Here is a 14,997-nt window from a genome sequence, read left to right as displayed (position 1 = left end):
ATCAACTCTACAGATCAAAGGCAATGTGCATGTTATTCATAAAAATAAAAATGGTAAGGAAAGAGCACTTAAATTATCCTCACTTTTAACTCGAGCCTCAAATTAGGCACTTTTCTAAACAAATCTAAGTTAAGGGTGTGTTAACTTGGGCGCTGTGGTCTAAAGCATTGAGCCTCTTGGGCTTGCTGATCAGAAGGTTGGCAGTTTGAATCCGCACAACAAGGTGAGCTCCCATTGCTCTGTCCCAGCTTCTGCCAACCTAGCAGTTCAAAAGCACACCAGTGCAAGTAGATAAATAGGTACTGCTGTGGCGGGAAGGTAAATTTCCTTACGCTCTGCCTTCCATCATGGTGTTCCATTGCACCAGAATTGGTTTAGTCATGCTGGCCACATGACCCGGAAAGCTGTCTGTGGACAAATGTCGGCTCCCTCGGCCTAAAGTGAGATGAGCACCGCAGCCCATAGTCGCCTTTGACTGTACTTAACCTTCCAGGGTCCTATACCTTTTAACCTATTATGGCACGTACAAATGAGTAGTTTAGGTGTTATTTCCGTTTCTTCATTCTACATTACACACTCCATCAGAAATTGTACTCTCTCTAGCAATGAAATCCATTCAAAGATTTTACTGACGTAAGTTTGGTTCATGTACTAAGCAGAACATGCTGGTGGAATTAGAATTACTGATACTATATAATTAGTCTGTCTCACTTGCAGGAGATAATCACTGTAAAATATTAATTTCCTATTTTATATCTGTGTTAAATGACCATGAACTATAGTAGCAATTCTGTTAGAACAGTGCAGCCTGCCTTTCACTCTTCTTTACAGTCTTTTCTCCAGGGAAATTGGTTCCGCGAATAAGACAAGGGATCCACAGCAACAACAAAAAAGCAAACACAAACAAATAATCCAGAAGACACTGGATTTTAACTTTAAAATAGATGCTGAGTTAGCATAAACTAACTAGAAAGTTCATACATCACACCAAAAAATGGTTGCCACAAATAACAGTTTTGAACTAAAATTATGGTCTGAGCTCCCAAATATTACAGGATTACAAGTTGCAGGGGTTTCCGGAGGCAAAATTCATTTGTTCTGTTTCCTGTAGTTGTGAAACATGATTAGGGTCTGTTAACAATGCTGAATGAAGACAGGTGGTTGGAGGCACCAGCTGGGAACCCCGAAGGGAAACCCCTGAGGAGGAAGGCTCAGAGCCAGGAGATTGGTGGTGGGACACTGAGGAGAGGTCAGAGGGAGAAGATTGAGAAGAGGGGCTGGATGCTGGTGGGGCAACAGGGTTTAGCGAGCAGGAAGAGCTCGTGGCAGAGAGCAGTTCAGATTCCGAGACTAAAGCAGGGGGCAGGGAAAGAGGCTGCTGAAGAATCCAGGGAGTCTCCAACTCCTGCTGCAACAAGCTCTGCTCTCCCCAGTCTCCAATATCATGCAGGATAATGAGAGCGGAGGAGACACAGTTTGAGACTGCTTGGGAAACATCTAGGAGATGAGGAGCCTTAGAAAGGGTGGAAGGCAGGGACCTTCAGTCCTGGCAATCCTCCTGGAAAGGGTTGCTGAGTTGTATGCCGTTTCCTTGAATAGTTAACTTCCCTGACAACAGAACCCTGAGTCTTTCAGGCTGACCTGCATCTGACTCCAACCCTGACAATCAGCTATCAATACATGTGAATGCAAAGAGTCTTGTGGCACATGACAAATTCATTGCCTGCAATCCACTTCATCAGATCATTACTAAGTTACTGCCTCTTTAAGAGAAACCAAGTGGAAGTCTGGGGCAAAGCAGATCTAGAGCAGTTGTATTAAAAGTTTTAAGTGAGTGGAGCTGTCTGTCTAGATCTCTCTCAAGCTGTTAGGGTGGCTCTTACAGTGTCTACTCAAGAGCAAGCACCACTGCGTTCAATGATATACACACCCACCCACCCGGTAAGTGATTTCAGGATTGTAGCTGATTCAATAAAACTTTGCTTTGTTTTCATTTCCCTAGACTCAAGTATAATACAGATTGATCCTAGTTTGTTTTAATGTATAAATTACTTTACCTCATTACTTATTTCCATAGGCCTTTTCTTCAGTTCTCCAATGTCCAAGTAGCTGCAAATCAACAAAAGGAATATAGGTTATGTACAAGAGCAACCTACAGTGGTGTAGAGCATGCCTTCATGTTCAGGGTTCCAGCCAGAGAGTCATACCCTTTTACAGGAAACTCCGTTCCGTCTCACCTCCCTCTACCCTACACAGTTAGCATTTCAGTCCTTGTTGGACTGTTTGGTGGTCTCCACCAAATATACAAATACATACAGAGAGAGACAGTGCATTTACATCTGCCAATCTTGGGAATGCCCCAGGCCTGCTGAATATCTCCCTTTTGTGCATGGGTGATGCTACTTTGGCTTCAAAAGACCCACAATCTGATAGTGGTTAGATGAGTGCAATTTGGGGGGGGGGGGATGATGCATATGTGAGGCATATTTATTAAACAAAAACATTCAAAGTGCAACCATATACTTGTCTACTCCAAGTAAGTCCAACTGAGTTTAATGGTGTTATTTCTGAGATAGTAAGCAAGCTATAAGTTTGCAGCCCAGATAGTAAACACTGCCTTTAAATCCCAATAGTGTTCATCAGCAGACAGGGAGAAAACCCTTTACTTAGAATGCTTTGCTAATAGTAAAGAAAATGAGAAATCAAGAAGCAGAAGAGCCAAGAGACCCTAGCAGGCACTGCTCACAATAACTGAACCATGGTGCAAGTTATACATTATTTTAGCAAAGAGGAACAGGGCACAGTAACACAGAGAGATGGGATTACCCATACCCTAAATCAGGCTTCCTCAACCTCGGCCCTCCAGACGTTTTGAGACTACAATTCCCATTATCCCTGACCACTGGTCCTGCTAGCTAGGGATCATGGGAGTTGTAGGCCAAAAACATCTGGAGGGCTGAGGTTGAGGAAACCTGCCCAAAATTAAGGAACTCTATAGTCTAAGGCTGCAATGATGGCACAGAAAAGATTGGCTGGGATTCTTACGTTTTGATAGGCATGGTTTCATGATAAAAAGGTAAAGGACCCCTGAAAGTGAAGTCCAGTTGCGAACGACTCTGGGGTTGCAGCACTCATCTCGCTTTACTGGCCGAGGGAGCTGGCCATTTACCTTACCGCCGGAGCGGTAACTATTTATCTACCTGCACTTTGACGTGCTTTCGAACTGCTAGGTTGGCAGGAGCTGGGACCGAGCAATGGGAGCTCACCCCGTCGTGGGGATTCGAACCGCCAACCTTCTGATCGGCAAGCCCCAGGCTCAGTGGTTTAGACCACAGCGCCAGCCACATCCCTTTTTGGTTTCATGATAGGACTCTGTATTTAAAAATGGCATCGCCTAGTAACTAATTGATATGCCCTGCCAGCAGCTAAAGACAAATGGAAAATGGATACAATTTTATGCAAAGCTTTTTTTAAACTGTCTCAATGAATTCCTGGAATTTCAAAAGTTGCTAAGGGCTCAGCTACATTAGTAAAGAAACAACCATTTGAATGTGCTATAAACATGCAACACCAGATGGTGCCAGAGAGCAGGAAATTTTTAGACACGTTTTTCCATAGGGGTTTTTTATTTTGCTATAACGATCTAATTTCTGACTTATTTATAATGTTTTTTCCCTGTGTGTAAATCCACCCAGTGTCTCCTATGACTTCTACTGTGCCTAAGAAAAAGAACAGCTCTGTACATCTGAGGGTGCAGCTCTTTGTACATCTACCAAGCACTGACACACACTCTGCGTCCTACATATATTTATCTTCACATAAAAATGACCTTTAAAACAATTATATACAATGTCCTTAATTACAACTTTTAAGAAAGTCTAGTTGACAGATCCCACTTCAGTTTACACTGGCCAGCAAACTCATTCTTCTTTATTGCTGTGTCCCTTCCAACTCTACAATTCTATGATTCTATGGCTAAAATGCTTCATTCTGCCACACAAATTAGTTGTATATTTAGCCATTTGTTCTTAGCTTATGCAGCTGCAAGTGTGGGGCTGGAGGCTAAAAGGCAGAGCATTGTAAAATAATAAAAAATAAATAAATAAAGGCAGAGCACTGAGTGACAAAAATATCTTCAGTGGTTCCTATACCATCATTTACCCAAGAATATCCCCAAGTTTTATTATTTTAATAGAGATTACCTGTGCTTCATTAACATAACCATTAAGGCTGCAATCCTATACACGCTTACCTGGGAGAAGGCCCTATAAAACAAAGCAGGACTTACATCTGAGCATGCCCAGGACTAGGTTATATCATTTACTGGAACAAAGCCAAAGCACACATAGAACCCGAGACACAGAAATGTCAGACACGATTACCAAATACCACAAAATAGCCTCATGTGTCCATTGATGAAGTTAATAATGTTTGAACAACTGAAGCTTTTTCTCTCAATTCTTGTTGTTTTTTTTCTCCTCAGGGACAAAGATTTCATGTTGAAATGATAGAAGCACCTTGCAGGGAATGTGCACAGGGGATAAGGGGACTGGGCAGATGAAATAGAAACACCTTTCAAGCTGCAAAAAGTCTCAGTGCTTACGTTGATTCTAATTTTTGAGGCATCTGGATAGTGCCTTTAAAAAGAGCACATAAAGTAGAAGTTTCCAAGCCATTTTGGTTTGCTTTTACAATGGTACCTCAGGTTAAGAACTTAATTCGTTCCAGAGGTCCGTTCTTAACCTGAAACTGTTCTTAACCTGAGGAACCACTTTAGCTAATGGGGCCTCCCGCTGCTGCCGCGCCACCGGAGCACGATTTCTGTTCTCATCCTGAAGCAAAGTTCTTAACCCGAGGTACTATTTCTGGGTTAGTGGTGTCTGTAACCTGAAGCATCTGTAACCTGAAGCGTCTGTAACCCGAGGTACCACTGTACTCACTTGAGTTTCTTGAAGGCCTCCCTGCCACCGGCGACATAGTGCTCTCCGCTCTGAATCTCGTCTAGTTGTCGGACGCGGTGGCCACCACGGGGGGTGTAGATATTCCGCACGGCCCCAAAGGGAGCATTCACCCCACCGGTCACTTCTTTTAGGAAGACATCGAAGCTGGACACCTTTTTCTCGTGTATGATCACTCGGCGCCCTGGGAAGAACGGATCTCCGTTGCGATACACCATCACGCTCTTCACCACCGGCTGCGACAGGCATGTTGGCTTGGCACTGGGACTGCTCATGGCCCTGCTTCGACCCACGTCTTCCGATTCCTCCTTTGAAAGGAGCCTTTGGCCCGCACACCTGTTGGTTCAGCAAGGAACAGGCTTTATTCTCCCTACCGCCTCTCTCTCCTGCCGTCCTGTTAAAATCCCTGTTTGCAGTACGCGTACTGCATGTGTACACACACAGTCAGCCAAGACGGGCACACTGGGAGCACCACCAATGGTACCTCTCTGCCTAAAAGTACCAGAGATGCTCTTAGTGCCTCCCTAAGGTGTCAATTTCAATGCAGTTTAAAGAGCAACTTGTGCTAGGCAACCAGTTCTCGCCACTCTCCGGAGAATGGTAATGCCATCAGGAGTTTCTTATCCCATATGCTTAGTCTACAAGCGTAAAGCAGAAACAGTGACTGAGCAGAATAAAGAACCCCCTCCCCCCTTTTCCCAACTTTGTAGTCCCAGGATCCAGCTTTGTAGTCACTGGAACTAGGCAACATGTTGTTGTTTTTCTCCAGGAGTCTTCACTCCCCTCGCTTTTCTCCATTCTTCTATGCCAGCTTCTTCATCCTCAAAATCAGCTGTGAGGTGGACCGCAAGTCTCCAAAGCGGCCAAAGCTCAGCAACAGGTGGCATGCAAAAATGGAGAGGAGGAGGAGATTATCATCAGGTATTGGGGGGAAATAAAAGCTTTCATCTGGCAGTATTTTATTGGGCCCAGAGATAGCGGGCAGGAACTGGGCATAGCGGTACTTTTCCTGGCTGAATTCCGATAACATCCTAACAGAAATATGTTCAGTAGAACAAGAGATAGGGTGGCAGGGGGAGAGAGAACACAGAGCTGTGAGACACAAAAGAACTTTATTGCTGAATTGATCTTGTTGTAGTTGCCTGATTTCAGATCTCCCTTCTACCACAGACGCAGCAGAACAGAATGACAGAGCAGCAAGATGTTAGAGCGGACGGTACCATTTCAGACAGCAGGTAAAGCAACCCATGCTGAAAATCCTTGCAAGCAGAAAATAAGCACATCAGGGAAGAAAGGTTTTTGCTTAACTAGTTTTCTACTTGCAGGGAGGCATTTTCCTCTCTCTCTCTCTTTTACATAGCGAAGCATTAAAAATTGTCATTCCTCCACATGCAGTCTGAAAACAGTTCATTCTTCACTTCCCTCAGGATGCTGTCTCTCACTGCCACATCCTACTGCAAATGAAGACATAGCTGCAGCCCCACCAGTGTCACATTTAATTGACCCACATGCTTACCCCTTAATTTACCAGACACACTCTTACTGCAACCTTGATAAGATATACCCAGCGATTAATTTCAACAACAAGAGGTCTTGGGGCTCAACCTTGTCAAGAAGCCATATTAGAGGCTTGGGGGGGGGGCGGTCTGACTGTGGTTGCTCTGTGATGAAGTGAAAGCACTCTGCATGTCCTCAGGAGCCTGTTGATCATATGACCACTTCATATGATCCTGGAACTTGGATGCTGGCAGGTGAGTTCTAGTTTAAATTCACTTTAAACCATGGGATCAAAGGGCAAGAGAGCCCATCCTCTGAATATTTCCTGATGTCTGTCTCAGCTGCTTTTAGAAGGCATGATTTGGCTCAAGGCAGGGAGAGAGATCAGTGTATTAAACCCCTTTGAGGGCCCTTCGTATCAAACACCCCCATTTTCAGCTTCTGCTGAGGAAATAGCAAGCCTTCAAGATGCCTGGACCAGCCCAGCACTCTTGCCAGGGTGGAAGTGGACAAGAAATGCCTGTGCTGCTGTTGCAAATGGCTTCGGGCAGATCCAACCCCCCCCCCCTCCCCGACTTTTTCTTTTTTCTTGGCATTTCCCTTCAGGAAACCCGGGTGCCCAGAGCAAGAGAAAGTGTCCCCTGCCGCGCGACACTAAAAGCGCTAAAAAACAAAACAAACCTGTGGCTGCTCTTTGGCGTGCACGAGCGTCAGGCTTAACCCACGAAGGGAAAAGAGGCCGATTTAAACAAAAACACTTTAAAAACTAACAAAACAAAGTAATTCACACGACCGTGTCGAGCGGGGGGGGGGGGGAGCCGCTGTTAGTATCACGTGTGAACACGCAAATCAGGGGGAAGCGGGGGAAAGGGGACAAACGACGCAGCACAAACCAGGGAGCATTTTTGGTTGTGGTCCCCTGTAGAGAAGAACAGAGCAGGAGAAAGGGGAAGAGCACCTGTGCACACAGCAAAGTCCAAATTCTTCTTTTCACTCTGGATATAGGGCAGCCCGTCTCTTTCTCTCTCTCTCTCTCCACCCAGCAGCGGCTCAGCTGCCAACACCATGAGCTTTTACCAAAGAACTGCAGGCTGGCGGCGGTGGCGGCTGTCGCTACCGCAGAATACCTGCCTCATTCTCTCTCCGGGCTGGGTCTCCCAAAGGTAAGAGAGAGGAGCAGGGAGGCTATTCTGGCGGTTTGCTGCTGCTGCTGCGGGAACTTCGGCTCCCAGGGGGGGAGGAGGAGGAGGAGGAGGAGTTGGAGGAGAATGCTATTATTATTATTATTTCCCCAACCCTGCAGTTTCCGTAGCAACGCACATAGCTGCACTCAATGCAAGGAAAGGAAACTGCAGAGACTCCGCAGCCTTGAAGCTTTCAGGGGCGCCCGCAAGGGAGAAGGGCGCCTCAGGGACCCCCCCCCCCCGTCCCCGTGGGTGGTAGGGAGAGAAACTATAATTCTTCCCCTTTTCAGTGCCGGATTTAAGTATAAGCTAAACAGGCTATAGCTTAGGGCCCCACTCTCTTGAGCCCCCCCCCCCAAATTTCACTATTAATATACTTCTTAAATTGTATTTCAGTTCAACAATTACTTTGATAAAATACATATTTTGTTATGTGCAAATAGCTTTAGATACCTATTAGATCCATAATAATAAATAAATAAATAAATAAATTTTTATTTGTACCCCACCCATCTGGGTTTCTCCAGCCACTCTAGGCTGCTTCCAACAAAGATTAAAAATACATTAAAATGTCACACATTAAAAACTTCCCTGATGTCTTCTGAATGTCAGGTAGTTGTTTATCTCTTTGACATCTGACGGGAGGGCGTTCCACATGACGGGCGCCACTACCGAGAAGGCCCTCTGCCTGGTTCCCTATAGCTTTGCTTTTCGCTATATATACCATATAGGATATATTCAACACACACACAAAAGCGACAATTTGTTGTTGACAAAGGACAGCTGAACATATAAAGGGCCCCGTTACCTTCAGTAGCTTAGGGCCTCATCAAACCTAAATCCAGCCCTGCCCCTTTTCCTTTTACTACGCAAACCATGGCAGGTGGGAAATGGCTTGAGCGGGACAGAGAGGGGCAAGAGGGCAGCCTGCCTGCCATCGGTGCAGAAATGGCAAGAGAGGGCACATGATGGATTGGCAGGCAAAGTTCCTCTTGGGTACCTGGTGGGCCTGCAGGGGAGATTCCTGAGGGCGTAAGATGGCAGTTGGAGGATCCCTCGCTGCTCTTGGGGTTCCAGAGGCGGCTTGGGTTCCTAACTGTTCACAACTGCCATCCGTGGAAGAACGGGCCTGTGGATTATGACTACTCTTACTCTTGTTACTAAACAGATAGAAACCTCTGAAGATTTCTAAGCACTGGTATGGCACAGGTATTGAAAAATGTTTGTAGTGCCACCTGAGAGCAGGTGTTCTATTAAGCGCTCATGTCTTGATGAGTCTTCAGCACCACTCCACAGAAAGGTGCCATGTACCATTTACTGCAGACTGAACACCAAAGAAGATGGCGAGATCATTGCTTTTTCACTGATCGGTTTGATGGATGATAGCCAATGCACAGGGCCAAGCTAGGCATTGCATGGGAGATACATGCAATAGTTTTTTTATGGGTGTAGTGTTAATTTCTATTTTATTCAGCGGCCCACTCCTGATTACAGCTTTCCACAATTCCTCTTGAAAGAGAGAGAGAGAGAGAGAGAGAGAGAGAGAACAGAGACAGTTACATGTGTCTCCTGAGTATCTTTGGTTTAGTAAAAAAATTAACAGGCCACAAGGATAATAGGCTATCGTATTCACACTTACCCAGGAATTCCATTTAGGGCTTATTTCCTAGAAGACATGTGTAGGATTGAACTGTAATTCTCATACAAACCTTGGAACAAGATGAATGACCTGCTAATGCTACTAAAAGAAGGAAGCATATTAAGGGGTCTTCCTCACTTCTCGCCTCTCCTTCCCTCTCCTCCTTTTTTCAGTTTATCACTTCTTTAGTTATATGGTACTTCTAATCAGTGCTTTTTCCCCTAAAATAATGTTTAGGGGTACTCTCATTTTGACTCACGAAAATCAGCAGGAAAGGAAAAGAAGCCGCCATTGGAAGTGGCAACAACTATCACCGTGCTTGATTCCAACTCCTACTTCACACATTAAACGCTCGCTTCCATCTGAGACTCAGGAAACACCATGATGGGAAATGAGGCCGCCATCGGGGGTAGCAACGGAACTGACAGTTCACCGTGCTGTTCAACAGAACTGATGATTCACTGTGCTAGAAAATAAAATTATTATTTTTTTAGTTTCTTCTCCTGTTAGATTAACAAAATGTTTAGGGGTATGCGTACCCCCCTGCTTCTCCCCAGAAAAAAGCACTGCTTCTTCTAATCATCAATTTGTCCTTCAGGGATCTACAGCAATGATGGCCGGCCTTATTGTCAAGTATGCCACATATCAAATCCAAAAGACCATGGCTGTGCACATGCCATACATTTACAGCATGTGACTTCCCCCAAAGAATCATGGGAACTGCAATTTGATAAGGGTGCTGGGAATTATAGTTCTGTGAGGACAGCTCCCAGGATTCTTTGAGTGAAGCAGCGTGCTCTAAATGTACACAGCCAAAAGTACTTCAGTGAACACTATATACATATGTATGCACACTACATATGTATGCCCAGAATATCATCTGAAGGCACATGAGGCTCCCAGCTCACTGAAGCTAAGCAGCTCTAGTTCTGATCTGTGCCTGGATGAGTAACCTCCTAGGAATCCTGTGTAAGCCGCTTCAGGTACCATGACAGAAGAAAGGCCGTGATATAAACTTGAGAAAAGAAATATTATGTACTTCACCAGGTAGCAAGCAGGAGCAAGGGAGGAATGAGTGCAAGGCATAATGCTTTGCTCCTGTGCCATGGTTTGCTTGTCCCTGTACAATTTGTGCCATCAATACCCCAGGTCTGGAATCTTCTAGAGCAGTGTTCCCCAACCTTGGGCCTCCAGCTGTTTTTGGACTACAACTCCCATCATCCCTCGCTAGCAAGACCAGTGGTCAAGGATGATGGGAATTGTAGTCCAAAAACAGCTGGAGACCCAAGGTTGGGGAACACTGTTTTAGAGTCTGGAGCAATCAATAATCCAGATGTGAGTTTCACATCATTTGTAAAATTTGATTATTGTGAAAAAGTGCAAGCTTTTTATCCTATTCAGATTGTAATCTCCTGGTAGTTCTGCCATCTTAGAAAACTCAGGGGATGTAAGCACAAGAGAGGGCATTCTCTGTGGCAGCTCTTAAGTTGTGGAACTCTCTCGCCACAGAGGTGCATTCAGAGACTTCATTATATGGTTTTCAACAAATCCTGAAGATACACCTCTTTACCCTGGCCTTTTGACACCTGAGATGTATATTTTCAGGGCCACCCTACTTTTTGTGGTTGCATTTAGTAGTAGTAGTAATGGATTTTAAATTGTTGTAACCCACCCTTATTTGCCCAAGGAGGGCAAATAAGAATAAGAATAATATTAAACCATCATTCATTCATCAATGAAAGTCACAATACCACTCTATTCTGCCTTGATCAAACCACACTTGAAGAACAGTGGTGCCTCTGGTTACGAACTTAACTCGTTCCGGAGGTCCATTCTTAACCTGAAATCGTTCTTAACCTGAGGTACCACTTTAGCTAATAGGGCCTCCCGCTGCTGCTGCGCTGCCGCTGCACGATTTCTGTTCTCATCCTGAGGTAAAGTTCTTAACTCGAGGTACTACTTCCAGGTTGGCGGAGTCTGTAACCCCAAGTGTTTGTATCCCGAGGTGTTTGTAACCCGAGGTATCACTGTACTGTATCCACTTCTGGGTGCCATGGCTTAAGAAGGATGTTGACAGGCTAGAACATGTGCAGAAGAGGGCAACCAAGATGATCAAGGCTCTGGAAACCAAGCCTTGTGAGGAACGGTTGAGGGAACTGTGTATGCTAAGCCTGGAGAAAATGAGACTGAGAGGGGACATGATAGTGCTTTCTTTAGCTGCCCAAATGATTTTTGTTGTATCTCAAAATGCTGTGTACATCAAGTCTTAAATATTAGGCTCCTAATATGGCCAGATTACATTTGCTTCAGTTTAGAGTCCCAAATATCCCTACTACCCTTACCTTAATTAAATTTACTTGAAAATTAAATCTCATTTACTTATATTGTACAAGTGAAGCACTGGACAGGAGCCTTAGAAAAACTTTATAATTGGGGAAGATTTTACAAGAGAAAGCTCAACACCACTCTCTTTATTTGCACTTGGCAACTTTACTAGTCCTCCTTTTCCAGAAGATTAGCTCTGACATATTTTTTTAACCAGACTTTTACAAGACAATGGCCAAAAGGGCAAACCACAAGAAACCAATGAAAGGAGACCACAAATTGGATTAGATCAGGCTCCCCCCCCCTCTTTTTTTTTTCAGGGGTGTCTTAACTGAGCCTTGTGTTATTCACAGTATAAACTATACTTGTCTACTCCAAACTTGCCACAGCACCGGGCCGGGCCAACCATTAGGCAGGCTGAAACAACCAGTTCAGGCTGCGTATGCTACAAGACAGGCAACGGTAGCTCCCACCTGTTCCTTCTGAGCCTGCCAGCTATTTTCCTCTATTGCCAAAGAGCCACTTCATATCCTCGAAACTGGGTTATGTTTGGTGCAGTGGGAGATGCTATCCTGTTGCTATTGCTAGAAGTGAGCTTGTGTGTGTGGAATGGGGAGTGGAAGCCATCTTGTCCTTTACTTCAGGCAGCAAAAGCCCTTGCTAAGCCCCACTGAACTCAGTCGGTCTTGCTTCAGAGAGAGAGAGATCTGTCTATCTGTCTGATTCCACTATGAAACACATGGATTAATTCTTGTTTTTCGTTGAGAACTGATTAGTTCTCTTTACATGAACTGTACCATGCATCTAATGGGAGTTTTATTTCATAGAATCGTAGAGTCATAAGAGATTCCTAGTCCAACCCACTACAACGCAGGAATCTTTTTGCACAACTTGGGGCTTGAACCCAGAACTGTGAGATTAAGAGTTTCATGCTCTACCGACTGAGCTATCTCAAGCTGACAGTTTGTTTAACAAAATTTATATACCTGTTTGATTGTGGACAAAAAAACCTCTCAATGGTTTACAATAATATAAAACAAACGTTACAATTCTCGATGAAAAAACAGTTTAAAGGGTTTAAAAATATTCAGGATTATTAAAATCAACAGAGGCTTTAAAAAGATTAAAACACAGCACCACCTGCGTGTCTCGATTGGCTTGCCTAAAGAAAAATATTTTAAGCGTGTGCCCAAAAAAGTACAGGTTTGCCGTTTCCACTGCAATATATGGAACTACATCTCACGCAAAAAGATGCATGTGTGTTGTCAGAGTACATTCAGTTCCTTGATTCACCCAGGCAGGTAATCTTGCGAGCCTCCATCACCAAGAAAGGTCTCCCGCCACCCCAAAAAAAGAACCCAATATTCAGAAGGCTACAAATCCATGTAACACTTGACAGGAGTGGTAGCAGGTATACAAAATTGACTAAAGGAAGATGAAAATGTTTTTCCATCAAAGCAGAGAGGTTTGGCTGTGTGAAACTGGCTCACAAACAAGAAGAGGGTGGTATGATAGCGAGAAGACATTATAGCTTCCAGAATCTCTCACTGGCAGTGCTATAACCTGTGTACAAACGAGCTTCTCCCAGCTGAGTGTGAGAGAGTTTGTGGAATGTTATCTGCGGAGGGTCAGTAGTAGCCCCAATGAGATCTGATGGTTAAATTTTTACTCAGAGAAGGTCATACTTTAGGTGGTTTGTCAATGAAGGGGGCTTCATAAAATGGAATTCCATTCAGAAATAGCAAAAATGTGTTTCTTCATCTTTTGGCAGTCTTTTTGTACAAGTATAATTTGTACTTCACAAGTCCATACACATCATACATTTAGTCATTCTGATGCATGGCACCGACACACTGTGTAAGGAATAAGAGTGAAATTCCCATGAAAGCTCTAGAATGGACCCAATAGCTTTAATTCAAAGTATGAGCATAGTAAATAAACTTTAACCAGAAATATCTTTGTTTAAAGATCTGCACTATAAAACACTGCTCATAATCAGCTTAAGACTTTTGCCTCCTTTCTCACACTTGTTTGTAGAAGGGGTAACACTGACCTGGCAGAACATTATTAGCATGTATCAAAATTAAAATCATTTCATTTATTGACTTGTACTGCTCAGTGCCGTTTTGCCAAGCCAAGCAACTATGTTGCTTACCTACCTTTAAAAACAACAACCCATATTTCAACATACAGGATGATAAAAGCAGACAGGAATTTTCTCCTTTCTTTTTATCTCAGCTTTCAGGAAGGGGAAAAAAATCCCCCCCTGCTGTGAGCTACAAAGAAGGTGGTTAACCATTACAAAAAAAAAGTAATTTCGAGGGGAGCAGTGTTTGATGTTCTACTGTTACTGGTTAACAGTTGGGTTTTTCAATTTTGCCTTAATTAATAAATGTGAAAGGGCAGTACTACCACTTTAGCATACACTCCTTTTTATATATTGCAGTCTTCAAATGCCTTGTGCCAGTGTTTCTTAATTTTAAATGATTTATTACCGTTAAAGACAGCCAGCCCAGTCACAGCTGCTTGTGCTGCCATACCTAACGGCACATTCTAACCCAGACAGGTGGACAGAGATGTCTTTGTCTACTCCATTGTCCTTTCAGACCACATTGCGCAGCAGGGGCCATATCCCAACTCCATTCATGCTTTGCTCCTTCCCCATCTGAAGAAGGATATTGGGTATCGGAGCTCTGCCACGTAGACAAGGGAAGACTATGAGTTGCCTCGAGCCAAAGGCTGCTACTGTGCTTGACCTTGGATTGGCCTTTACAATGGCACAGGGACCCTAAATGTCCAGGGCTGGAACCTAGGAGGAGCCCAGTCCATGAGAAGCTACTTCAACATAGCAGTTTATGGGATCGGGACAGTCCTCCAAGTTCCAGCAGTTCATATGGGCCTTAGACTGTTGCCCTTGTTGGTGTTTTGGCAGCCAGTCAGCATCTCATTTATATCTGTGCAGAAAAATAAACAGTTCAATTACTGTTTCTTCTTCTCTGTATGGTCAGGTGCTATCTGAGCTACCAGATGCACTTAGAAATAATGTGTGGAGGTTGTTGGCTACCAGCCATGATAGGCACATTCTACCTCCACTCTCAAAGGCAGTACACGTCCGATTGCCGGTAGCTGGAAACCACAGGAGGAGAGAATGCTGTTGGGCTCATGTCTTGCTTGCAGGTTTCTCATAGCTATCTAGCTGGCCTCTATGAGAACAGGATCCTAGACTAGGTGGGGCACAGTCCTGAAAGGCTCAAACACCAGCCCAGTTTACCAAATGTTCTGTGGTAATAGTCAAAAAGTCAAGGTAAAGGACCCCTGGATGGTTAAGTCCAGTCAAAGGTGTCTATGGGGTTGTGGCACTCATTTTGCTTCCAGGCCGAGGGAGCTGGCATTT

The 14,997-nt window shown here is 44.3% G+C and overlaps 1 protein-coding gene and 1 long non-coding RNA gene across 8 annotated transcripts in view; one reads left to right on the top strand and one right to left on the bottom strand.

Annotated features, from left to right (window-relative positions):
* The window catches only part of DCDC2 (doublecortin domain containing 2), a 59,257-nt gene extending 49,505 nt beyond the window's left edge, over positions 1-9,752 (bottom strand). For 3 of the 7 annotated variants that reach the window (XM_028737580.2, XM_028737586.2, XM_028737585.2), the window contains exons 1-3: positions 7,414-7,547; positions 4,941-5,294; positions 2,058-2,109 (exon numbers count right to left, since the gene is read on the bottom strand). In XM_028737580.2, coding sequence (XP_028593413.2) covers positions 2,058-2,109; positions 4,941-5,233 — 345 coding nt within the window. In that variant the 5' untranslated portion in view covers positions 5,234-5,294; positions 7,414-7,547. Of the gene's footprint in view, positions 1-2,057; positions 2,110-4,940; positions 5,295-7,136; positions 7,342-7,413; positions 7,548-8,447; positions 8,470-8,639; positions 8,709-9,537 lie in introns of those variants that run through there. The other 4 variants (XM_028737584.2, XM_028737582.2, XM_028737583.2 and 1 more) reach the window with 4 other exon arrangements.
* LOC144328723 (uncharacterized) lies at positions 7,492-9,770 on the top strand. Its single transcript, XR_013393968.1, has 2 exons — positions 7,492-7,618; positions 9,516-9,770. It is a non-coding gene; the product is annotated as an uncharacterized LOC144328723 (long non-coding RNA).
* The last annotated feature ends 5,227 nt before the right edge of the window (positions 9,771-14,997 follow it).

Source organism: Podarcis muralis, chromosome 8 (genome assembly GCF_964188315.1).
Source record: "Podarcis muralis chromosome 8, rPodMur119.hap1.1, whole genome shotgun sequence".
Taxonomy (NCBI): Eukaryota; Metazoa; Chordata; class Lepidosauria; order Squamata; family Lacertidae; genus Podarcis; species Podarcis muralis.
This window is presented reverse-complemented; position numbering and strand designations above follow the sequence as displayed.